Source organism: Melanostigma gelatinosum (genome assembly GCF_949748355.1).
Source record: "Melanostigma gelatinosum genome assembly, chromosome: 2".
NCBI lineage: Eukaryota > Metazoa > Chordata > Actinopteri > Perciformes > Zoarcidae > Melanostigma > Melanostigma gelatinosum.
This window is the reverse complement of record NC_136635.1, coordinates 26,224,739-26,251,122: the sequence shown is the minus strand read 5'-3', so window position 1 is coordinate 26,251,122 and position 26,384 is coordinate 26,224,739. Positions and strand designations below refer to the sequence as shown.

General features: G+C 43.0%; 1 protein-coding gene across 3 annotated transcripts in view; it reads left to right on the top strand.

Annotated features, from left to right (window-relative positions):
* The window catches only part of adcy7 (adenylate cyclase 7), a 45,686-nt gene that overhangs the window by 14,398 nt on the left and 4,904 nt on the right, over window positions 1-26,384 (top strand). For 2 of the 3 annotated variants that reach the window (XM_079291285.1, XM_079291284.1), the window contains exons 2-20: window positions 6,716-7,393; window positions 11,560-11,757; window positions 11,936-12,112; window positions 12,467-12,616; window positions 14,947-15,107; window positions 17,476-17,587; window positions 17,964-18,091; window positions 18,604-18,762; window positions 19,289-19,421; window positions 19,984-20,172; window positions 20,360-20,403; window positions 21,636-21,695; window positions 22,651-22,728; window positions 23,692-23,761; window positions 23,890-23,987; window positions 24,121-24,205; window positions 25,492-25,629; window positions 25,779-25,886; window positions 26,180-26,379. In XM_079291285.1, coding sequence (XP_079147411.1) covers window positions 7,229-7,393; window positions 11,560-11,757; window positions 11,936-12,112; window positions 12,467-12,616; window positions 14,947-15,107; window positions 17,476-17,587; window positions 17,964-18,091; window positions 18,604-18,762; window positions 19,289-19,421; window positions 19,984-20,172; window positions 20,360-20,403; window positions 21,636-21,695; window positions 22,651-22,728; window positions 23,692-23,761; window positions 23,890-23,987; window positions 24,121-24,205; window positions 25,492-25,629; window positions 25,779-25,886; window positions 26,180-26,379 — 2,453 coding nt within the window. In that variant the 5' untranslated portion in view covers window positions 6,716-7,228. The remainder of the gene's footprint in view (window positions 1-6,715; window positions 7,394-11,559; window positions 11,758-11,935; window positions 12,113-12,466; window positions 12,617-14,946; window positions 15,108-17,475; window positions 17,588-17,963; window positions 18,092-18,603; window positions 18,763-19,288; window positions 19,422-19,983; window positions 20,173-20,359; window positions 20,404-21,635; window positions 21,696-22,650; window positions 22,729-23,691; window positions 23,762-23,889; window positions 23,988-24,120; window positions 24,206-25,491; window positions 25,630-25,778; window positions 25,887-26,179; window positions 26,380-26,384) is intronic. The other variant, XM_079291286.1, reaches the window with a different exon arrangement.

The window sequence follows — 26,384 nt, the reverse complement described above, 5'->3', positions numbered from 1 at the left end:
ACCTGAAAAAGGGGATGTGGCTGGCTACACCAACTGGAAACAGAGGTTTCTCTCATTGTAGCACATTCTTTCCATCCTGTTTTTCTTCTGTTTGTTTCCAAATGTGTCTTTTGACAAAAAGAAAATCCAACAAAAGGAGCAAAACATTCCTTTAAGCTCATGCTTCAGTGTGTACGATTGTACATTTGTGTTGTATACTGTAATCGCTTTAGCACACAATGAAATACTGTGGAACTGAGCTGGATTTTTAAAAAGCTACAAAGTATTGAGAAAAAAAACCTATATTCCCAACTTTGATACTTCAGAATTCCTACTCAGGTTTAGAGTTCCTCTGTAAAGAGAACTTCAACATGACAGTAAAATCCCAGGGTAGTATCTGTCAGAGAAAAGAGAATTGCCCTTGAAGAAGTTAGATGTTTATTGCTTTGCGAGGCCTCTTGCTACCAAATAACGTTAAATAAATTGTATTATTTTCCACCATAATTTCTGTCATTGAATAACAAACTTCTTCTGAGCCTCGTCTAATTGTGTATGCTGACATTATGCTGAGGATGACTCGGGTGACTGATGGACAACAGTCTTCCTCTGTGAGTGTGCAGGTGTTTTCAAACCCAAACGGCCTACGAGAAGGAAATGGCATGGACTAACTCGATGAAATCCATTTTAATATTGGATTTGCCCCATGGCTGATATGTTTAGATCACAATTCTATGTATCTTGAAATCAATAAACCCCTCTCTGGACTGCAGTTTGTGTCCAGCAGCAGAATTGATGGTCTCACTTGTGGTGGTGCGAATCGGCTCCAGTTTGTGGAAGTAAATGTGAAACACTTAAGCAGTGACGGCCAGCTTCCGAGCACATGGCGCTCTTGCTTGCACTTCCTGTATTTATTATAAGCAATGGCATTTGAATGTGGCTAATTCAATACCAGTAGACGGTACTGGGAGGAGAGGAGGGGAGGGGAGGGGAGATGGGGAAAGGACAGGAGGCCTAATCTAATCTGCCCTTTGCATTGTGGTACATACATAAGTCATCTGTTTATTGAAAGGCTCTGTGAATAGCAAAGCTCCTGCAAGATTACGCGGCTTAGACCCCAACCCAATTCTGACCGGGGTAGAATTTGTCCCATGTACATACTAAAAATAACCCAGGGTAATTTGGTCTTTCATAGTCACCGATTATATCATGGAAAATATTAATATTTGTAATATAATATGGCTTCATCATGGCATATGTTTTACTGCAATTTCATCAGTTTCTCAGTTAAGCCATCAAAAAAGATGGCCATCTTTTAAAATCCCTTGCGTCATTGTCCACAAAATAATTCTGAATTAAGTGTGGGTTGAAAGCTTTTATGAGTCTCGACTTGTCTATCAAATATACCAAATGCTTCGATAAAATATAAGCAAAATGTATTAAAGAATGTTTCAAGTTGGGATGTGCCTCCAATATCGTAACAACCATTTTACGAATAAGCCCACGCCCCCTCTTATTTTTCCATGCACTCATTGGTCTTGCTTAAAAGAACAGCCTCAAATCAAATCAACAAGACAAATATAAAATGGTCAAAATAAAAGTTTTACTCCGTTGGAGATTGATCCCTCAAAAGTACACTAACCGAAAAAGTGTTGACGTCTATAACCTCTTAACCTTTCTAACGCTGTGAAATTTAGTGAATTAACAGAAACGGCACATGCAGTACTTTCCCATTCGGCTATTAAAATAAAATGCCATATAATATCTTCAATACAAATATCAGTTCCAATAATTTGCAATACATGGTAAAGGTCACACATGTTGTAAATAAATTGCTGCCGATGACTAATTGCGCACTGACTTTAGAAAGAAGCCCCCATTGACACCGGGTATATGATCACGGGCTATAGACTGGTTTCAATAATGTGTTGGACATTTACTGGCGTCTTCACCAGTAAATGTAAAGTATGTAGACAGAGAGAGAACAAGAGAAGCCACATGAGGGCGAGCGATGAGGAGCGTACGTAAGAGTATTGGAACCGAAATTAACTATGGGACTATGTTTAGTGGGTATTACATGTAAGTCTTGGTTTTTGCAAAGAAGTGCAGCTATGAAAGTACACTGCAGAAAGTCTTCGCTAACGCTGACAACCAGAGATTAACCTGTCTCGTATGAATGGCTTAAATTTGCATTGAGCTGTCGTTGGGTTTATACACGTCTGGCCGCGTGAAAGGATAATTAAGACATTAAGACTTTTCTGTGTTTTTTGACTTGAATGCTTGAACGAAGCAAACGAGCTCTCCAGCTGATGTCCACAAGACTGGTTCCTTTGGTCCAGCGGACGTTTACCCGCATCACCTTTAACCCCGGATCTGTATGGGCATGGGCTTGTTCACCGTTTTCTTTTCCAGAGGTCACTCTTTGTCCCTTTTTTGGTCCAGGCTTATGGAATGCCAACACAAAGACGGCCATAAAAGCAGAGTGATTTGCTTGGGAAAGAGAGCTGCCTGTTTGCTCTCCATGAAAGGGCTTTGACTTGGGCGTAGGTTTGGTGAAGATCTGACCTGATTTGTATATGAGATTCATTTATTACCCATGTGATTGCTTGGCATGAAGAAAAATGGATTGACCGTTCCCAGGCAGCATCCAACCAGAAAATGTCCCAGACAATGGCGGTCTCAAATGAGGAACTTTCCAAGCTTCATTGAAATTTTCTAAAAATTCTCCCAGCCTTGAATCAGGCTCAGGTGGGAGGAAAATTCTAATTAATTCATCACAACTAATCCCCTTTCAAGCATCATAGTCAATGTTTCATCTACAAGTCTAATATGCTGAAGTACTGAGCCAAAACAACACAAAATGCGTCGCCATCCAAATACGTAAAGGAACTGCGTTGTATCTCGCTGCTTGACAGATCTCCTCCGCTTGCTGAGCATCTGGCATCGCCTGGTGTTTCTAAGGCTGCCGGCAGATGCCTACTACTCCTGCTTTGTTTCCTGGGTGGCCAAACATGTCACTCGGCTGCTCAACAGACTGCTTGTGTGTGCACCAGGGCTACGGAAGATTAATGTAGTGCAGATAGCAATTGTGATTTAAAAAGGTCCCACGTATAGTCGATTCTGGATACATCAAAAAATCAACCGTTTCCATGTGTGCAGTTTTATATTGTTGTATCTTCGTTTGATGACTGTGATTAACGTGAAAAGAAAGAGTATCCAACAATAGTGGCGTAAGCCTTAATTACTCATGCTAATCAGGGTGCATATTTAAACACAAAAAGGTGTCTCAATCTATAACCAGTACTTAACCAGATTGTTGCAGTGTGCTTTGCAAAACCACAGAAATTATCACTTAGTGGAAACAAGTCTTTGAAAATATGAAGAAAATATAAAGAAAAGTAACTTGCTGTAACTTACTGGTGTCCCGCTTGTAGGCCTATTTAATGAAATCCCACCCAGCATGCGTTTCCACGCTCATCATTGTCACACTGTCGTTTTTCTAAAGCTGTCTACATAATACACAGGCCGATCCCGTTACACTTGGTCTGTTCCACTTCATCTCTTTTCTTTGACACAAGGATCTGTACATTCCTGCGTCTCAGCAGGAAGCACACAGTGACGTTAGTCGGTTTTTGTATGGCTGCTATGCGATTCCCTCAATTGCCAAGCTTTCATAGTAAAAGACCTGGCACTCAATGCGGCACAGTTTCAGCTATTCATCCGAGCTCTCTGAGAGACTGGGCTCCATTGAAGCGTGCATCGCTCTCTGTTCTCCCAGCACAACCACAGGTCTTATGGTGCTGCTTTTTCTTTGCCATGGTAACTTTGGAGTTGGAGCATAAAAAAAGGCCCCGTCAGGGCCAGGAGCTTTCACATCTGGTAAATGAGAGGTCTTGCAGTGTCAAATTGCTGTTTAATGACTAGAAGAACCCTTTTAAATGCTGAAGTCCCTGGGTCACCTGACCTGGATCGTCAATGTAAGAGCATTTTATTAACCTTTTCACTTCCTTTACTTGTTGTATTCAGTCGTTGAGGAAACCAGGTTATAGACTCGTGAACTGAAACTAAATGGTACATTTACCACCACTTGACAACTTTACAGCGAGTTTCTTCTATGCTCTGCTCTCCACTGTGACTCTCTGTAACGCTCGACCAAACACCTGCCACTCTTTTCTGTACATACTGAATAAACCAAAAACTACAATATTTTAGAGCTACCCTCAACGTCTCCAATTAGGCTTTCTGGGGTTTGAGCTGTACGGGTAGAGAAAAGCCAGGTTCATGCTCGCCTCAGTCTTCCCGGCTCAAGGGTGAATACACATGAACGTGTTCATTGTACACGCCTTAGGGACTAGACTCGTAACTCGCGCGCCATCTTTGGAGGCCAGTGTCTTGTGCGGGTTTGAACAAGACTTAAGAAATGCATTGCCCGGCAACAACAACTGCGTAGGTTTTTAGGAAGTGGATCAAATGATGGCTCGTTGCCAGCAGAAACCTCGCCGCGCCTATTCATTTTGAAAGAGCAACGGCCAATGGAGAAACTCCAACTCGACCGACCAATGGTGTAACTTCATCACTCGCTCACTAACCAGTGACTAGCCAAACATGGGGGCAGGGTGGCTTAGCTATTGCACTTGAGGTTGTTTTCTGGTCATGTTGAGACTTGTCACTGACTGGTTGATCGCTGTGCCAGACACTTTCAAAGAAACAATCAAATTCTTGGTATTTGTTTGTGGATTAAAGGAAAAATGACCTACACGAGATCCATCACACTGAAAGAAACAGCTGATGGTTCCTTTTTTACTTCTTCTAAGAAGAAAGGTAGATTGGTCAGATGGAAGACAAAAGCACATCCTGTGGTCCATTGAAAAGTACTTTCCTTGAAGGTGTGCTGTCGGTCCCTGTCAGATACATATAGTCTGGACTGTCTCCGTTGTGGTGTTAACTGCTTCGTGTGCCTAAGATTGATGTCACTGAATGTCTTCGCTTTGAACTTGATCATTTTATTGCTTGTGCTGTTCAAGTAAAATGTTTTTACCTGCATTCCCATGCATGTGGTCATAAAATGCAGCCTATAAACGGCGGACGTATTTATTCCTGCTTTGTCTTCCAATTGTGATGACATGTTATAGTGACATCGCCGCTGCATACAGTCGTTCGCAGGTTTAAGAGCTACACCTGGCATTTAGTAGGTATGTGGTAAATGATTCTCTCAGTGTAAACGCCAGTAAACATCCACTCAGGGTTCCCTTCTTACGGGCCAGCTGGTTCTTATTGATGCAAGAGGACGACGCGATCCCTCACCTCCCTGCTCTCCCTCCTGCTTTTACTGCCCTCAGACTGCCGGTGGCGTATTATCGGAGGCTGGGGAGAGCCAGCTGGATGCTGTTCTGTCCAGCAGAGTCGGCATTGAAAGGGAAAGTTAAAACTGGTCGTAAACTCATGTCACCGCTTACTGTGCATTTTATCTCTATAAGATGGAAGCGTTGCGGCTGACTTTTCCCCACACAAAACACAACACGCGTGTGTGTGTGTGTGTGTGTACGTCTTGCCCTTTTCTGCTCTGCTTTTCTCTTTTTATGGCGCACAGCATCTGTCACAGTTGCTATGTGAGGGACAAACATGAAGCAGTGCCTTACACACACTGGGACAGCGATATTAGCAACTGGAGGAAATGAGGTTTCTATCGACAGCGATGCAAAGTTCATGTTGTTTCTGTTGAGCTTCAAGCCAGTGTCTCCTCCTCCTCCTCCTCCTTCACCCAAATGAATATATGAAGCTCCCATTATCGTGAGCCGGATAGTCACATGCAAAGTCAGCCCTCTCTAGTTTTTGAGCTGTATATGTGAACAGATTTAAGAATCTCAGCAATTTCAGAGGAATCACAGGAGGACTCACCACAGAGACTTGCCCCTGTCTCTGTGGTGTCTACTGACCGCATGTTGTGATTATCAGGTCTCCTTGCAGCTCCATTGTTTGAAGAAATAATCACATTGTTTGTTTTGTCAAAGCCTGCCTGGTTTCCTCTCCCAGACACTGTAGTATTAATGCGTAATTAACGTATTGTTCTTAGGTAGAAAGAGGATAAATGGTACATGTTGCATGCATTAGTGTCACCGCAGATTAGATTGTTGTGAATGGGAAATTGATCATCCTTCAATTTAATTATCTGTCAATGATGCAGATGAACAGTTATGGATTTCATGTTTCCAGCCGCTAAGCCACAAGTCCACTTCTCTTTGGTTTGCGTGTCTATCGTCTCCTTTTATTGCCGTCGTCTTGGCTGCGGATCTCTCTTGTTTGTGAGTTCAGCTGGCGGAGAATAAAGTTGTTTGTGGCTGTATGGAAGTTCATTCCGCAACGTTGTATTGTTCGGCGAATGGCTCCAAAGCAACTGCTCTCATTAGCAGTGCGTCTCATCATTACGGCTGCTTTCTATGAATGTTCTGGCCAAACCGAGCCGGGACCCTGGGGGAAACAGAGACGGGGCTTTCTGGGATGTGGAAATTGGAGAGTTTAGGTATGAATAAGCATGTGCTCATCGAGGGATCCCAATATTTATGTCTCACTCTCACAATATTCCCAGTGAGTCACACGTAGTGCTTGATTACAGCCTGCCCTTTTCATAAGTTATAGCCAGGTTTCTTTTCAGATAAAAAACAAATGTGTGTGCGCTACCGAACCTTTGGTAAAATGATTTTCTCTTCCCTCCCCTCCTCTCCTTCCATCTGCCTCTAAGGAGTGACGCTGCCAACCTCAACGCTCCATTACATCCCGAAACCTGGTGGGATCGCTGATGACCTTTGTTGCTGCCCTCACCAGCTCCTGATTTCCTCCTGCTCTTCCTCCTTATCCCTCTCCTCCCCTTTCTTAAACTCTCCTCCTCCTCCGTATCTCCCAGCCCCAGGCTTATTACTCCGACCCAGTGCAGGGAGCAGCACAGTAGCTGGCAAAGGATGAAGCAGGTCTGCCTGCCAACACCAGACAGAGGATAGAAGACACAAAGGGACCAACGAAGGGGAGAGACGGAGAGGACGACTAGTAAAGAGAGCGGCAACGAAGCAACAACATTCAAGATGCCACGTCGAAGGAAAAACACAAGTTTCACTTGAGTGTCATGAGCTAGCAAAGGGGGCCCCTCAACAGATCTAGAACTGTGGACTCCTTCTCAAGCAACTTCAGGCTCACACACTCTCCTGCTCTCTCGGGCTCCGTGTTAACACCTGATATGCCTCTGTAAGAAGTGTGAGCCATGCCAGCCAAGGGGAAGTACCTGTTGAACGACCGGGAGCTGAAAAATGAGGCGCTGTACCGCAAATTCTCTTGCATCAGCCAGTATCAGCCGCTGGTGCTCCTGCTGGGCCTCTCCATGCTCTCCTGTGGAATCCTCCTCATCCTCTTCTTTGCCCTCCAACTGGTGAGTATTCACATCCATATGTTTGTTCAAAACTGAAAGAAAAATGTTTGCTCTGTTTGCAGATTTCACACTGGTGACGTAGAGTGTTTAATATCATGGAGTGTTTTAAGTTATTGATCATACTAGCGGCGCACTATTCACACTCGACACCTCACTTCCTCTGGTCCTGAACAGTGTTGTGCAAGTTCTGACTTCACAAGAGCTAGCTCAATGTTCAGTTCACACAGATTAAATAGAACTAGTTCATGTTCGCCGTTCACAATTGAACTAGTGCGGTCCCCGTGGGTGCAGTGCTGTTACGAGCGTGAGCCCCCACCTACGAGCTCGCAACCAACACTCCCTTCAAGACTTTAGAGACATTGGAGGCCAATATAGATTAGACAGTTGATGACGTCTGTCTCTGCTCCTTTTGATTGCGCTTTGATTGCAAACGGATACGTTCAGTTTGCCAACCGTGTTCATGCACAACAGTGGTCCTGAGCGATACACCTGCCATGACATGGTTGCATCCCCCAGCAATGCCAGGGAGTTGCCGGTTTTCATAGTGTTTTTGGCCGCTTGCAGTACACATGGTGCAAGGGTTGGAGCAATGGCACAACAAGACGATAGTTGGTGCAAGTCAAGGTGTTGCCATTTGTTACAGTCAACAGTCTGAACAACCTGGTCAATTCAGTCAGTTCTGAATTCACGACACTTCACTGTTGTGCTTCTGTGTTTTAAACACAATGCTTCTTATTGTGGAATGATTTAAAGGTTGACTGTAGTGTAGAGTACTATAGCTGGTAAGTTATGAAACTAGTGACAAAATTGGCTTCATGGAGTGATTTAGCTCCATCCAAATCAATTCATAATTTGTGACACACCAGCCCTGGTAGTGCCAGTAGAACCCAGGTCACTGTTTTCCTCTCTCATGGTATGTTGCATTTCTTTTGTACAGATGTCATATTACTGAGTTCAATAGGCCTTTCTTCCACCAGACATTTTAACTTGTCATAGCAGGACAGACGGGTGTAACGATTAGATGGCTCTGATCCATGATTTAAGTAAGTAAGTCAAGACCTGATCAGGACCCTGGAACTGCCTCGACTAAATTAAAAACGCACCTGTACTTTTCCTGCTATGACATGTCCTCTAGAGATACTGTATCTATCTATTGTACACTCGGTGGCCACTTTTTAGATACCCCAGTTGACCGCACTCTAATGCAATCCAATACAACTGTTGGCTCCTTGTATGATGCCCGGGCTGGGCTAGCCTCTTTAACACTAGCTTCTGTAACTCAGTGAAGTCTCTCGTTTAACCTGTTTTTCATCAGTCTTTTCTGAAAAGGGAGGCGTGTTGCTGGGGTTCTGAGACAAATCTGCATCCACTAAAGTTTATATTGAAAACGTTGTGGTTTTAACAAAGTTACACAACTTTTACTGTGCGAGAACAGAAAGTATTACAGCTCCCATTAAAAGACTAGCGCGGGCAGTGACGTGATTCCTTTCTCTCTAATTTTATAGTTGTACTTTCTGCTGTCTAAAAACCTCCTCTCCGTCCTGCTGCTGTTAGACATGTCTGAGCTAGCCGCAACCCTTTGACTCACTGATGGACCCTTCTGTCGAGCCGAACGTCTCGGGCGTATGGGAAATGGTGTTTGTTAAAGGCTCATAAAACACAGATTTATTGAATAAACAACAATGTTCGATTAAAAACCAACCTCATCTCAGCATATGTACAGAGCCCCATGTTGATAAAGGCTGTTACAGGCTGTATTTTTAGTTATCAGGGTCGTTACAAATGTCAATGGGGTTTTGAATGAGGTGTCCTTAATTCTGCACCAGGACCCAGAAGCTCCGGTGTCACTTCAGCTCTATATGTGGAGGTGTTAATTTAATTATATGTTTTAGAATTAAGGTCATAGTTAGTGTTGGTGTTGTACTGGCCTGCATGATATTAAGAGGTGCTTCTAATATTTGTTTCATTAGGAAAGATTATGGAAATCAAGTATTAAGATGCATTGAGAATTATTTCAGAGATTCACAGCCCGACAGCATTTTCATATTGCTTTGACGGTGGAGGGAGGAGTGTATGGGGACTAATGTGGCACATTAGGACAGCAGCATTTGCCTCATGTTTAGAGAAGCACGATGTGACTGGATGGTCAGTTTGAATCTCCAGGTTGGCTGTGAAAATGTGACAAATGAAAAACACTCCTCTCCCTCAACAACTACTTAAATAATGCACTCGACTCCCCTTCACTACCCGTGCAGCTGCCTAGAAGCGTGAATGAGTGAGTGATTGTGTAACTGTTTGAATGTGAAGGAGGACATCGCTGAAATAGACACGAAAATAGAGGCGGCGTATTTCAGTTGCTTCCTCTAAGATTAGAAAGGGGGACAGGTTGGAAATGCATCTATTAAACAAATCCAGGTGCATGTTTGATAATGCTGGTGATACTTGTCTTTCTCCACAGTAGAAGAAAATGGACCAAGAGAGGACTCGGGCATAACACGGTGGTTAAAACAATGTAGCTGTCAAAGGGTAGAGACTGTAATTGCGATTCTGACAGGAAAACGCAGGTTATATTGACTCTGGCGGATCGGCAACATGCTGCTGATGTTGGCATGATGGCAGGTAGCATAGCATTCAGTCAGTCCAGCGGTTCATATCGTGAACTGACAGATTCTGTCACCGGAGAATAAATGACTTTCCCTAGTTGGAAAAAGCGTCGTAACCTTCCCTCTATTGTGTAGCTGCTGACTCTCCCTGCACACTCCCTTTCTCTCCTCATTGTACGAAAGATCTTCCTTTCCTTTTGAAATGGCTACCTCCCTCATATACCGGTACAAGTATACTCCCTCATTGATTTAGTCTCTTGCTCATACAGACACAAACGCACAGTTGTCTGTCCCGCAATTGTCTCATTTCTTTTCGTTACTCCTAGATTGTAAATTGTGATACTAAATGTTTAAAATTCACTAAACTAACCACCTCATCCGTCACTGGACATACCATCACTCATCCCTCTATTCCCTTTCTCCTCCCTCTTCTTCGCCGTCTTCCCGCACACACAGTTGCCAGGGGTACAGAACAGTTCAGAGAGAATGCTGCGATGGAGCTTGCATAACACTGTCGTTAAATGCAAAGGGGGGGGCAGGGTGTCTGTTGGGGGGGGGGGGGGGTCAAAAGGTCACTGTCAACTTATGTAACTCTTCTCCAATCGACATCGCATGAAGAGCAGCGCTGAGAGCAAAACTGGCTGAGCCGACGTTTCAAGTGCCACTTGTGGCACCAGTGTCAGCCCGTGATTGGATGGAGGATTCGTATTGTTGTTTGGGTTCTTGAAATTGATTCTAAGCGCTGTGCTTGTGGAGTGTGTTTCATTATAAACTGCAGTGTCCTCCATACATGGCTCTTGTTTTTTTTTTTTTGTCATATTTTAGCCACTGCGGCTTGGACCGTTTCCTTTGTTGTCTTTAATTGATGGTCTCGTAGTTGATGCATTCCTCACTGTTAACAGAAATGCAGTGTGTGAAGCTGTGAGGAATTTGCACGACATAGTGGCAGGAACAGCAGGAGCATTTGCTCATTTAGTGTGAAGAAATGATGGCCATACTGTGCACCGCACACTGAAAATATTGTTTATCAATAAATCTGTCGATGAGTAAGAACCTGCTGATACCGCAGACATAAATACAGAGAGTGCTATATCATATAAAATAATGTCATGAATGCGAATGAAAAGTACGCAAATACTACTTTCATGTGGCTTTTTTAGTGCTTGTAGTGCCATGCTTTGAACATTCTAGATATATCTACTCATATGGAATAATTGTTCCTTTTTTTGTTTTGATCCGCCTACAAAACGATCTAGCCTTTTCCAACGCTGCCATGGTAACCAGAAAGCTCACCATACAATGCAGAGATGGCCTTCTCTGAGCAGACGTCTATTAACACTGACTTTGTGCGTCTCGCTCTCGCTCTCGCTCTCTTGCTCTCTTGCTCTCTCGCTCTCTCGCTCTCTCTCTCTCAAATTTAAATATTCTGCAAACTTTTTCAGGCCGTGAAAAAGTCCCTCTGCAAGTTTCCTAATGTTGTCTTAAAAACTACAATACTACTGATATTACTGTAGTAAAATGTGTCTTTATTTCCCCCCTCCTCCCCCCTTGCTGCTGGAGCAGAGCGCAAAGGATCACTGTGCCTTTGTGAGCGTGGTGAGCGGCAGCCTGTGTGTGTTTCTGGCCGTGTTTGTGCTGGTGTGCACAGAGATGCTCTCGCAGCGATGGAGGCGTCTGCTGGGCCTGATCGTATGGGCAACACACCTCACCATGGGCTACACCTTCATCTTCAGCGGCCCCATCATCCTGCCTTGGGACCAGGTAACCTCACCGCCCCAAAAATCCAGGCTTCTTTCATTTTTCTCTCCACGTTTTGTGAGATGTGTGTAACGACACTTTTAAGGCACCAGACGACTCGAAGCGAGTGAATGAAGTTGATTGGTAGAAATTTGTTTTAATTGTGGCTTCTTGAAAATAATGGAGCCTTTTATGTTTCCAGGTGCCTTTCTTCCTCTTCATCATCTTCACCGTGTACACCATGCTGCCGTTCCAGTTGTGGTACGCTGTGGTGCTGAGCTTCATCTCCTCACTGTCCCACATCATAGTCCTCACAGTGCGCCTCACCATTTACGACGATAACCCCAATCCTTCCCTTAATCCTAACCTTGCCAACCAGGTAAAAACTGTTGAATCAAAACTATGCCATTATGCTGTTTCTGTCATGTTTATGTATCAGTATGCAGACGTATGTTGAAGACTTAAACCCAGAATGGTTATAAGGTCAATGTTATCTCCCTGATGAAGCTGCAGTTCAGGGTTTGTGTGCAACGATGCTTTATCATACAGTTTAACCAAAAATATTAGCAGAATTTAGACATAATATAACTTTTGGCCAGGGTCAGATTCAATAAAATAAACAAAATTCTAAAGTAAAGCCGCTAGCAAAGTAAATGCCACCCACAGGTGTACAACATCATGCGTGTGTTTCCATTTGCACTCTAACGCCTGCTGCCTTGTCTCGTTTCTGTAGCTGCTGTCCAATGCAGTGGTGTTTGTGTGTGGCAGTGTGGTGGGAGCCTTCCACAAGGTCCTGATGGAGAAAACCCTGAGGCAGACCTTTCAAGACACCTTGAGGTGCCTGAGCATGCGGATGAAGCTGGAGATAGAAAAAAGACAACAGGTTTGTGAAACACACTGGCTGGCGAAGCTTAGTTTATAACAAGTCGCACAAAGAATAGCTACATTGGAGAAATGACCATTAAACATGAAGGCCTGCAGTATGTAACCAAAGCCTTTCAAAGTTTGGCTCACTATGTTAGTGTAAGTGTCTTAAATATAATAATCATCTTTTGCATTTGTGTAAAACAAACAACTTCTACCGCAACAGTCCACGTAGTACCTCGTTAACAAAGGTAAAGCAGCAATGACCAACACATGCATCAAGAAACAGAAGGTACATTGACACTAAACGTATAGAAGAAACCTATAAACAATAAATCACTACTCTCTGCCTAAGACATGTAATAAAAATCAGGAAAAATGTAAATGGTGAAATGAATTACAGTCTGTATGGCCTTAGGATGAGTGGGCGCCTCCCACCACACACATTTGGTTGAATTGGGCCCACACTACATCCATACAAACTCTGAAGTAATTATCCATTGTCCATTCTAGAATATTGTAAAGAGAAAAAGGAAATGCAGTATTTCTTTATGACGAAAATAGGTTTTCATACCACCATTCCATTAGCGTACTGTATATTCTAAGCTGAGCATTTGAATACCTTTTTATTTTCCTGCATCATCTGTAACCTCACTCAATGGAGACAAACATCACAGACAAATGTTGAACATAGCGAGTCAGTGATTGTTATGGCCATCCTCTTCTAATTTGATTCCATCTTTAAGCTTTGCCTTTGGCTGGCCTCACGTTGACTCCCCCATGGATGTTTTCATTGCGACTAACAAATCCTTCACAAATTCCCTGTGATGCCTTTTAAATTAGCTGCATCTGCGCTGACTTGCTTTGACTTCAGAGACATTTTTAAAACACTCATTCGTTATGACTGTTGCTTAGTGCGAGACAGGGAAGCTGCTGTGTTGCCTTGCAGGACAAGAAGGAATGATACAATCGTTAACATTTGAAAACTCCTGTTGTATTTCAATCGGGGCTGAAACAAAGGGAGCCTGGTGCACAAAGTTAGCCAAAGAGAACAGGGACATAATATCATGGTGGGCTAAGATCCAACACCGTTCCAAATGGGGAACCAATGAGGAACTCTCATTGTGTTCCCACATTCACTTCAGCGGGAGGTGTAAATGTTTCTACCTACTGCTTTCCCATGAATCAAAGTGAATGTATGTCACTGCATTAAGTGACGACACATTCTTGTTTCCATATTTAAGATATGTTCTATACATAAGTAATTAAAGTAATTGTAAAAAAAGTGGTGTAGCTATTGACTAGCAAAAGCAAACGGAAGGATCCATGAATCGGGAAATGCAGGAGATTCTTCGTGAGTTATTTCTAGTAAATTAGAAGACAAGACCGTGACCTGGAGTATACAGAGAGACAACTGAGCACTTCAAAACAAGAATGTGAATGTCCTTAGGTGGCCCGGCTGAAGCCCATGTCTAAATCCCTTTTGAAAATAACTGTAATGAATTGGACATTCATTACATTCATAACTTCCTCATCCTACCTCGAGCCAGCATTAAGGAAAGCTTTGTAAAAAATGTTTTTGTAAAATACAGATTGTATTGGCTAAGTGCATAACTATCACTCACCGGGTTTCATGCTTGAATATCAGTTTAAATGAGAAATACATATTTCATCTTCAAGCACAGTTCATAAACAAAATATCAACTTTTGATCAGGCATAATCATCCACACATAAACACATCAACACACACACAGTTGTGTTTTCATGACTTGTGGGTATTACATTGACTTACATTCAGTCCCTGGAGACTTAACCACCAAACATAACCACTACTTACCATCATTTGACTGTCATGGCAGCGCGGTGATATAGTGTTTGAATGTCTTCGGTATCACTGCATTTAAACCTGTAGGAACATGCTGGTTCCTTCATAAACCACCCCTGCTCGAAATACCACTTACAAGCTTAACGGTGTGGGGACAGTACTGAAGCTCCAATAGAGCCCCCACCGGTACATACTGGTGCTAGTTCTGAGGTATACCTACAATAGTGCCACAGAAGAAGACACTGGCACAGGTGAAATAATATGAAAAACAACTTATTGTTCACTTGTCAGGTGAACGGTGTGTGCTTGGTGAGACAAAAGTTCACCGCTGGATATTGAAGAGTGTGATGTTGATGTAGTGGGTCTGAGCTTGTGTGCTTGTAATTATGTTTGTGTGTGTGTTTCGTGGCTGTTCCCAGGTCTTTTTTTCTCATCACTGTACATTGAGTGTGACAGTCAAATAAACCTGGCACGCCCCAAATTGCAGTCATGTAACTCATTTTGAGTGTGTGTGTGTTTGCAGGAGAACCTGCTGCAGTCTGTGCTGCCAGTCTACATCTCCATGAAGATGAAGCTTGCAATCATGGAGCGCTTGCAAGACTGTAAAGACAAAGAAGAACAACAGCGACTGGTCAAAGACAACAACTTCCACAGTCTTTATGTCAAGAGGCACGAGAATGTCAGGTACAACCACAAACCACCTTCAAAGACATAGAAAGCCATAGATGTTTGGATTTATTGATCATTAAATAGCACTTGTTATTAAGGATCACCTCATCATGGGAGCCTTATTTTACCAGTCAAACCATGCATGGGTTAAAGACCTGACTTATTGATCAGGAGAGTCGGACTAGAATCGGATACTAATTTTGTGAAAATGTAACTTCAGACAGGTTGTGACAGAATTGGGAAAAATCTGTATTTTAAACAGCAACTTATAAAAAGGGAAAGAAATTAGTCTTGTCTTTTTGAACTTGGATTTTTTTTTTTAAAGCTTGCTGTACTTTGATATTTCCAAACTATAAATATAGGCCGAACATATTTAATTTCCCTAGCTGTCTTCTTCATCTGTATTCGTAATTTAATAAATCCTCAGTCGTTTTCTGACGCTCATGCACATCACTTCATAAAGCAATGATGAGGTGCAAAAAGCAGAAAACAGATTTCTCTGACCACCAGATGGAGATTATAATGTCTGTTTTCAGAGCAGTGACCCAGTTACAGCTTTGTTTTACGGGTTTTAAGGGTTTTATTAATTTAGCAAGTGCTGACAGATATTGGGTCAGCTTAACTGAATTTTGGCAGATGGCTCGCCAGCTTTCTTTTCTTTTTTTTCCGATAAATGTAGGCAAGATACAGCCTCTGCCTTAGCTCAATAAGAGACTTTGATTCTAGTGTTTCTTCAGAGGAAAATGAATACACTGTAAGAAAGCTTCTTTAGCTTCATTCGTTTTTGTAAGAAGAAAATGTTTGGTTTTTTTCTCAGCACTGACACTTTGATTTTAAAGAGCACTTCCTATTCTAATCAGTTTAATTGATATATCTAATACTGGAATAACATGAAACTGAAATGGCAACACAGATGGCAACACGTACACCAAATGACTGGGCTGAGAAAGTTTGGACACTCGACTTTTGGTCTCTTGACAATCAAGAGGTCATTGTGAAGACAGCAAGCATGATTGCTACTACGGTATGTTCGTATAGTAAGAAGGTGTTGAATGATGGCAACCCTGACCTATCCCTATAATTACCCCAGTCAGACCAGTCTGTAGCTGTACTGTCTTGTCTCATGAAGCACCTGGCTGTTTTTCGGTCAGGCAGTGAAACAGGTGCAGGATCTGTGTCCCTCTGCTGGTCACCAGACAGGCGATTGTTCTGTTTCTTTTGAGTGAGAGGAAAGGAGAGAGAGAGAGAGATATGCAGCAAAGGGCCCCGTGCCAGACGCGAACCCGGGCTGTTGAGGTCGCGCTACCCAGTGAGTTACCACGCTTCCCCCAGGCTGCCCAGTTTTAACCAGCCGGTGACGGTAATCAGCCCTGGCTGGACGTGGTCATCACAAGTAAAACAAACAGCCTACATGTAGTGCTCTGTGGGTAATTGGATCACACACAGATCAATAGCTATTTGTTGTAGTTTGTTTTTTTCGAATATTCCTCATCTCAAAGTCATTTCCCATCATGCTGTAATTTGCGTGCACAGCGTTGCTGACATCTCCTGAGATGATCATGGCGTTCACTGAGGCTTAAGTTGCAATTGTGAGAATCTCTGTTCCCACTGTGGTCAGGCAGGCAGGCAGGCAGGTTTAGGTGCTCTGTGTGAGGTTGGGCTTTTGCTGAACTTCCAGCTGGTGGTGTCGGGGGGTCTTTCAGAGGTCAGATGAGATAACGGCGCCCCTCTGTGGTCCTCTGATAGGCAGCTTGTAATGGTGACCATGCTATGATTCAGCATTGAACCAGAAAGGCTTTTTAATGAGTCACTGATCGGGTCTACTAGAGGTTAATGGGAGGATAGTCAGCGGCTCTTTTTTTTTTGTTGCCTGAAATCCTACATCTCAACTGAGGAGCCAAAATGGTCATCATGGGCCGACAACGCTGTGCAGAGACAATCAGGCCCAGATTTTGGAGGACACAAACGTCAATGCATTCCAGACCGGTTGACTGCTAACAGTGCATCAGGTGGTGTCAGATTGAAAAACCAGGGTTGGTCTATCTGTATCCTTACAGATAGACAGAAGTTCCATGAATGGTGTTCACCAGTTCTCCATTGTGTGCACCGATGTAAAGCACACTGGTCGCTGGCAGGTCTCTTCTTCATGGATGTGGACTTTGAAGGATGCTGTTGTCACCGTTGTTTTTTCTAGATTCTATAACTATTAAATCGTTAAAGTATTTCATTTTAGTGTGCGGAAATGTAAGAATTGTTCCGTTAGTAAAATAAGTAGTCTGTATATCGTCAATGATAACAATCTTTTTTTCAGACATCTGTTCTCTCTTTTTATGCGAGTGTCCTTTGTGTGTTCAACTCTCATCGTATTATTTCCTTCTTTCAGTATTCTATATGCTGACATTGTGGGGTTCACCCGATTGGCCAGTGACTGTTCTCCCAAAGAGCTCGTTATTATGCTCAATGAGTTGTTTGGAAAGTTTGACCAAATTGCCAAGGTGAGTCATCGTTCAGGATTTCTTCATGTCCTTATTTAGAATGACACTGAACTCGTAGGTTAACTAGCAGTTGACAGTTTACCTCTTAAAATAGATTGCAGCTGTAATAATGTAAAGATTAGAGTAGTGATGTTCCTGACAGGGAGATTTCTGCGATACCTCATACTGGCTCAAGCCACAACCAAGCCACTTAAACGGCAGTAGTACAACACTGTGGTTGTATTGATTGACTCCCATGTGTTGGCATGTGTACCCTCATATCCGGTATATCTGCACAGTTTATGCAACCAGGCAACTTTAGTTGAGTATTTGCTTTTTAGAATACTTACCAGGCAAATAACCATGTTGCTCTTCTTCTCATTGTCATTCCTTATAGGAAAACGAATGCATGAGAATCAAGATCCTTGGAGACTGCTACTATTGTGTGTCAGGGCTGCCTGTCTCTCTGCCGAAACATGCAAAGAACTGCGTCAAGATGGGCCTGGACATGTGTGAAGCCATCAAGTGAGTGTCAACCATCACCCTCGACCCTGATTGAAACACATTGTGTCTCTCGATTTAACTCTTAAAAGAGATGCGATAAAAACAATTCATTTTTAGATGAATTATGTTCATGAAGTGTCTTAAAAAGCTATTTGAGGAACAAAATATTGTGGTGTATAATGGTGGACTGTAAGGTGAGGCATTCTCAGTGGTTATGTCTCGAGTTTAGAGAAACACAATTTTCTTATTGTACAGCAATGCTTAGAATTGCACAAGTTCGAAGTGACATGGCATTTTAAAGAGCGCATTACACCAGAAGGAATGCCTGAGTGAATGTTGACTCTGCTCCAGTGAATGCTGTTTTTAAACAGGACTATTGACACACAGAGACATACAACATGGCTTCACATGGACCCGTATGGAAAAGGGCTGGAGACTTCATTGTGATTTCCTTGAAGGACACTTGTGTTCTGCATACAGAAACAACTTTCGACAACAGTTCAGCTTTTGTTTTGCCATGAAACACTATCCAGGCAGGTACGGGAGGCCACAGGAGTGGATATCAACATGAGAGTGGGCGTGCACTCGGGCAACGTGCTCTGCGGTGTCATTGGCCTTCGCAAGTGGCAGTTTGACGTGTGGTCGCATGATGTCACACTGGCCAATCACATGGAGTCAGGAGGCCTTCCAGGGTAGGCTGTGTTCATTTTACATCATGAGTTGAATAACTCTTCATACACATTTATCTATCATACTTTGTGAATTTCATTATTTTTTCGAGTAGTAGTTTTACCACGGACCAACTGAAGATCATGTGATGCAATATCATCATTATTATTGACTATTTTAATAATAACCCAAGTTGCAAAAACAATCACTTTTACTTTAGCAACTAAGTTGCATAAGTTAATGTTCAGTTACAGTTACTTACACAATACAACTCTGATAATATTAATTGCATAAAAACAATTCCATGATAACAATTGACATGTTACTTGCCTTAGCGTAACCTTATATAATCAATAATTGTTTGTTTTTTCATAACGAGATATTGTAAATGTTCCATTTGAAAAAGATGAAAGTCTTTTATACATTTAAAATGGATTAAAGAGAGCAATCACAATAGTGTCATTGCAGTAAATAAGCCCCATCGACTGGACATAAGTGTTAAATATGCCATGCAATGTATTACAATCTTTCTCTTCTTTCCTTGGTCAGACGTGTCCACATCACAGAGGCGACTCTGAAGCACCTAAACAAGGCGTATGAGGTGGAAGACGGCGACGGCCACCTCAGGGACCCCTACCTAAAAGAGCTCAATGTCCAAACCTACCTGGTCATTGATCCTCGGGTAAGTTCTCTATTTGTCTTCATCGTCCTTGATTATTGTTCGCATGACGTTGCGCCCTACGTGTCAACATTTCATGTTGTATTCCAAATGCTATGAATCATGGTGAATATGTTTGCTCGAATGCCATTTTACAACAACATGCAAGCAAATGTCTTTTTTCCTGGACTTCAGACTTTTTGGGTTCTGGACGGAAGTACAGTTTCAGCTGCACAACATTACTGCATAATTAGTTTTATTGCTATTTTGATCTTTTGGGCAAAGCATTTTCTTCATTCCTCTGCCTACAATTCTCCCCACTCTTCACCTGATCTAGGACGTAAAACTCTTCCACGCATTGTGCACTTTCAACCGAATTTAGGTGACCCATATGTCAGCTCCAAGCAATCCTGCAGAACTGGATGAAATTCTGCCAAAACTCCAACAAAACTTGATTCAGATCCAGTTTTAAATTTGCACAGCCGTAGTGCTATCCCAGCGTGCTCCCTAATTACTTTCAAGGTTTAGGAACATACTCACCCTGATTTCCTTGCCTCAGCTAATCGAAGTGTGTTTGTGTATCAAGTCTAAGGACGCATCATCCAACAGCCGAAACGCGCCTAAACCTCGGGTGAATGATGGTCTGAAGATGAGGGCGTCCGTGCGTATGACCCGTTACCTGGAATCTTGGGGGGCCGTCAAACCTTTTGCCCACCTTCAGAATCGGGAGGGCTTCACCCCAGACTCCATTGTCAACGGCAAGTCCCGCTGCAAGGTAAGCAGATGGTTGTTGTTGGTTGTTTTTAAGGCAATAACTTACCCTATACATCGTCTTGCTGTAGGATCTTAAAGGCTTTAGGCCAGTATGATGAACTTTACAAAATAAAAATGAATGAGAGTATTTGTCAAAAATTGTTTCAGTGGGGTTGGTCTCCAACCAATATTGTCCCTGTCTTTTCCAGGACATCCCTCTACGACCAACCCCCGGCTCCAAGATCACTGAGAGGTGACTGTTATTATTATTTTGAACTGCATATATTAAACTGGAACAGAACTAGTGCGTGCGCACACATTAACAATGGGAGTCGGCTCGTGTAACGACACTGTTGCTTAATAGCTGCGAGTGTTTTCCCGTCAACTTTCCCTGCCAGGACTTTCCCGTCTGTTCATGGGATCTGAACGGCTCATCGCTCCATCATATCATTAACAATCTCATGTAATACAGAAGTGCTGAGACGGATATTTCAGGCATTACATTACTGCCAATGTTCAGCTACACACACGATTATCACAATGTATAAGATGAAGGCTTTTCATGACAGCCGAGAAATGTTGATGGCTCGATGTCACCAGCTGGTCAGCATAATGCTGTTGTTGTGGTGGTAATCAGAGGAAACAGTCACGTTTGACAAATTGTTGTGACGTGTGAGATTTTTCTTTTCGCCCCTGATGTGTGATCCAAAATGTAAGCGTTTCAGATCCAGTTGATTGTCTCATCGAAAGGGATTTACAGTGAGCAGGCAGTATGTTTTGTGTTTTTGTATTTATGAGGTGTGCTGCCTTCCCCCTCATTGATCCATTATTAATTCGGTCAAATTCATGAACATCCCAGTGGGAGTGAAATTACTCTTAAGATCATTTGACAATATGTTCCCAAAGAGTGCGAGAGGAGTTACTGTAGTTTTAAACTGCAAATAAAACATTTCCCCATAGCTTTGGCAGTGATTCCTGCGGAGCGGTGGGAGTGCTGAGCTCTTTAACGAGCCCTTCCATTGGCTTCGAATAATGCATGGACAAAATGATTATGGTTGTAGCTCACAATGGTTGATTCGGCACAGGCAGTAAGCATTCGGAAACATATCTAAAGTGTAGCTGCTGGTTAGTGGGCAGGGCTCACCTACACAAACAGTGGGCTGGAGTAATGTGATTTAGTAAAGATAAGTGTGTGCCTGAAAGCTGAAGCATTCCACCCTGTGAGAACAGAGATCCCGGAAATTTGTTGATTTCATTCATGTATTCACTCTCCACTAGCACAGGCGCGGCAGCTAGTGAACTGAGGTGAACTGAGGTGCACCCGTTCAATCTCAACCAAATGTTTTCTGTGGTTAAAAGAAACAGTTGTGAGCGGGTATCTCGTAGTTATGAACTGTTTTGGATAGATTTCCAGATTTATTTGATCAGTGGCCCTTTGTTGTTGTTGTTGTGATGAATTTGTGTTTTACTGTTGAACCCTGACAGCTTTGATGAGTCTCTAGAAGAGCCGTTCTCCTTGCCTACCCCTCCGTTCAGCAGCTATAAGTGAGTGGGGCCCTTCGTGGCCTGCAAGGTCCTCGTTCCCTCAGTGCAGTAGTTCTCAACCGTTTGGCTTGTGACCCCTAAAAACAACGACAAATGGATGCACGCTCAGAGCGACTTGTTTAAAATGTAAATATTCGACGGCGTGCTTTCACATACTGTACATAAGTACACGTTTCTACCGTTACATTACAGATTAGTACCCAGAAATCAGTATGCTTCATGCAGTTTCTCAACATAAACTTCAATGTTGTTTAATTGTTTGGTTTGTTTTGGGGAAGTGGAGTAGATGCAAACATGTTTATTACAACAATTAATAAAGAAATAAAACCATCAATTCCAAAATAACAAATATAATTTGCACCAACCTTTTTTAAATCATTCTTTGAGGCCCACGTCCCAATAATGTGTGTCCTGTCCTACAGCGTGAGAACTACTGCCTTGGCGGAGAGCCTTGGTGTCCTAACACTAACCTGAGCAGTGGTGCCATGCTGGTCTTTTCTCTCTGCTACCTCAGGGCAACATTTGATCTCAAGAAGCCACGAGAAACCCTGTAACCTCTGTTAGTGGACTGACATGCTCCTATTAACACTGATCACTGGCTGGGGGCTTGTGTGTATCTGTGTGAGTGTTTCCTTCCTGATGGATTCAGGGGTTTCCAAGCAGAAGCACGGCAGACGCACTCCAGCTGAATCCCACAGAGATCATCTAACACGCAGCATTCTGCATCCGGCACACTCCATAACTCTCTCACAGGCACAACCCATATTTCTCTTTTCTCACTAATGCTCCGAATGGTATTAACCGCGTCGTTGCCTCCAAGCAGAGCTAAACTGGACCTGAGTTAACCTGCATGACCTGATCTGGTTTCCCAGCATCTGTACCAGTCAGCGTGTGCGTGTGTTTCAGTGTCTGTCCGTCTGCCTCTTCCTAATTGTCTCTGCCATTTCCGGTCCAGAAACAAATCCCAGAAGAGTAAGTTTGATGAAGAGCTGCACAACGAGATGACTACCACCATAGATGAGCTCAGCAGCAAGTAAGCCGATTTTTTTTTTACAAACACTTCAAATCACATTTTATGTATGTAGTACATTTGGTATAATAATGTGACCCAAATTGCATGAAAAATATGACTAAAGTTTAAATTGGCACTGACTCACACAGGAGAGAAAAAGCTCTGCTACAGTCTTCTCTCCGGGTTGAAATGTTCCAGCAGGTAGCACTTTGATGAAAAAGCAGGTTTTTGATCGAATGGAAATAACCAAACATTAATAATGATATTTAGGCATGCCAATGTGAGAAATGTCTCGAGCCGAGATAATGTGGCTCTCAAGTTTGAGCGAATGCTGTAAAGTGAAACTTCGTGGCTCGAGGGATGGCAGTGTTGGTTTGTCCTTTTTTTTTTGTTGGTCGTTCCACCGCTTTGGTGTAGACTGACATATTTCAACCACTATGAAATAGATTTATAGGAAATTTAGCACATTTATAGATCCCAGATGATGAATCCTACAGATGTCGGTGACTTCATGACTTTTCCTCCAGCGCAACCATGAGGTTGACATTTAGTTTTTTGAGAGAAATATCTCGAGAGCTATTGGATGGATTATTATTAAATTTGGTGCAGGTCAACATTTCAAACTGTCCAGTATTTTGGTTTATGTCCACATACCTGCTAAACTAATGACATTCCCAGCGGCCTTAGCTGTATTTTGTGTTAAGTGTTAACTATGAAATGTTGGCGCGCTGACACACCAAAGCAAGATGGTGAGCGTGGTAAACATTACGCCTGCTTAACATCATTATGTTAGCATTGTCATTATGAGCATTTAGCTCAGAGCAACGCTGGGCCTAAATACTTGGTAATTCTTGGTAACATATCTTTGCAAATGAATTTGTAAACATTATTATTACAAATCTTGCTATCAAGCTAATGCTGTCATAATTCCACCATTGCCCATGCACCCCCACCTAAAGCTCTCTCTTCCTTCCTCTCTCTCAGGCAGTGGTCTAAGTCTGAAGAGAGCGGCAGTTTAGCTCTGTGGTTTCCAAAGAAGGATCTGGAAAAACAGGTTAGTTTAACACAAATCTACAAAAAGATCATCAAAAGCATTCACGATTCCACATTTTCATCATTTCCATTCAAGCATTCTGTTGCTGAACTCGAGGTTTAGGTGTATTCTGTCTTTCCTCCTCCGAGTACCGAGCCCTGGACCTGCCGATGTTCAAACACTATGTTGGCTGTGCCACCTTCATCTTCCTCTGCATCTTTTCGGTTCAGATGTGTGTCACAAAGGAGTGAGTATGACCAGATTTTATAATGCAGTGCAACAGAGGAGAAGAAACGCACGATGTAGATGATGATTGTACTACTCGGGGAAAAGGAGAAGCGGGAGATCGATTTTTTCACACTGGTTCTCGTCTCCCTCAGTCGACAGATGTTGGGGATGTCGTTTGGAGTGCTGGTCTGTGTGCTGCTGCTCACCCTGGCCATCTGTTTTGCAGGTCACTTCCAGGTCAGTGTGTTAAGTCTTACGTTGACATTTCACATTTAGATATTCAGGTGATTGAAGTTCAGGTTTCTGCTCTCAGTTTGCCCCAGTTAGCATTTCGGTTTGTGGGGGGGGGGGGCTCACAGCTAACCTGTCGTCACTCTTTTATAGCAACCTCTCAACCTCCATTGGACGCAGGTCAAGCGTCAGTGTAAAAAAGTATTCATTTCTCCAGCAACACTTGTTTAAGTCCCCAAAAGTGTTTTGCTCCAAGTTGGTATTTCAAGAATTCGATTTCCGTGTGCTTGTAAGGGAAAATTAAATGGGAAATTCTTTAACGATTATTACATTTGTGTTGTGTGAATGCCACACAAGATGAATACAAAAGTGTCAAGCCCTCAGGAAGGATGTACTTTTGCTCACCATCTGCTTCCTCCCCCGCTATTTGGACCGCCAACGTTGAAAGAGAAACACTGAAATATTCAAACGTTGTATTGCATCATATATTTTCATCTTTAATCATTTGAAATGATTAATTGCAAACAGCCATTGCCAAAGGCGTTGTGTTTTTTAGGTTGTCCGTCCGACCCATTCTCATGAACCCAATATCTCCGGATGGAGTGATTTGAATTTGGAGGTCAAAGGTCAAGATTACTGTGACCTCACGTCAGTTCCCGGCCTCATTAAAGCGATATCTCAGGAATGCCTGCAGGGAATTTCATTACATCCACAAACATCCACTTGAACTCGAGGTTGAACTGATTTAGATAATGGTGGTCAAAGACACAAAAACACGGTTTGGGCCATAACTCAAGAATTCATATGCAATTTCACACGAACATCGAACACAATAAAATGAGGAAGTGATGACATTTTGGACAGACGTTTGTGTTTCTGTCGTGAGAGAAGAGCAGAAAAGTGATCAAGATATCCAACATCGCTGGAAGAGGTTCAGAGGTGGAAAACAAAGATACTACAATAGGCAAATGTTTTGTTATTCAAGGCAAGGGTGAAAAGGATGGGTGTACATGTCACCGAGCCAGAATTAGTTTGTGAGAGAATGGAAACATGTCATGGAAGCTATCCCGTGCATTCAGCATAGCTTTCTATAGCTAACCTTCTGACCTGGGCGATGACACCTGACAATCAGTCCTTCACAGGCCGGAGTGTTTTCTCTCCTCAGACAGATTCCTTCACTGGAAATAGCCAGCAGTGACTCGCTCACACATGATGCATGACATGCTCCCCATGCCTGTTTGATCCCATCTTTCCTCCGTCTTTGTCTCCTCACTTCTCTTTCTCCTCTGCAGCGCCTGTTTCCAGAGAAGCTGTCGCGGTGCCAGTGGCTGCCAGCTGTGTCCGAGGCGGTGGTAAAGCGGCCGTGTGTGCGCCTCCCTCTGGCCACCGTCACTACTACGGTCATCATTATCTTGGCAGTGTTCAACCTGGTAAGACGACGCTCACACGTTGAGTGGGGCATTACAGACGCTGCTATTTCTAGCTGCGCCACACTTCAGCGCTGCCATGACAAACTTCAAAGCGGGCCGCCCAGTAGTCGCTGGTCAGTCAGATCCTTTTCTTTTTTATCCCCCTGCAGTGCTGCGTCCAGACGCGTGTGCCAGAATGTCCCACTGATATTGATTACCTGAGCCACAAAAATGATTCCCTTGAGCAGGGATTAGAGGACATTTACTTCTACCTGCCTGTGAGTAATGGAGTTGTCAATAGGCAATAATGAAATTGCAATTTTTAATACTTTTTTGTCATGTCAGACTGGATTAAATAGTATTTGACATTTGTTCAATTGAGTACCAGAGAAGAGTTATAGTTATTGACAAATGTATTGATACAAATGTCTATACTTACAATCACATGATGTCATTTGATGAATTGTTTGTATATTGCTTTGAAATGCGAAATAGAATACATTGTTTCAGGTTTGCTGCTACTGTTATTTGGCTGTGATATAATCCCATCCTTTGGCTTTCTCTCTCTCAGTACTCCGTGTACTGCTGTATCCTGTCGCTCATCGCATGTGGAGTCTTCCTCCGGGTGAGCTTTGAGCTCAAAGTGCTCTTCCTCACCCTGGCCTCCACGGCATACTACATCATCATCCTCAGCACCAAGAGGGAACTCTTTGCGGCCTACGGAAACTTCCTCCTCGCTCAGCATTTCAACAACAGCTGGAACTGCAGCAGGTGAG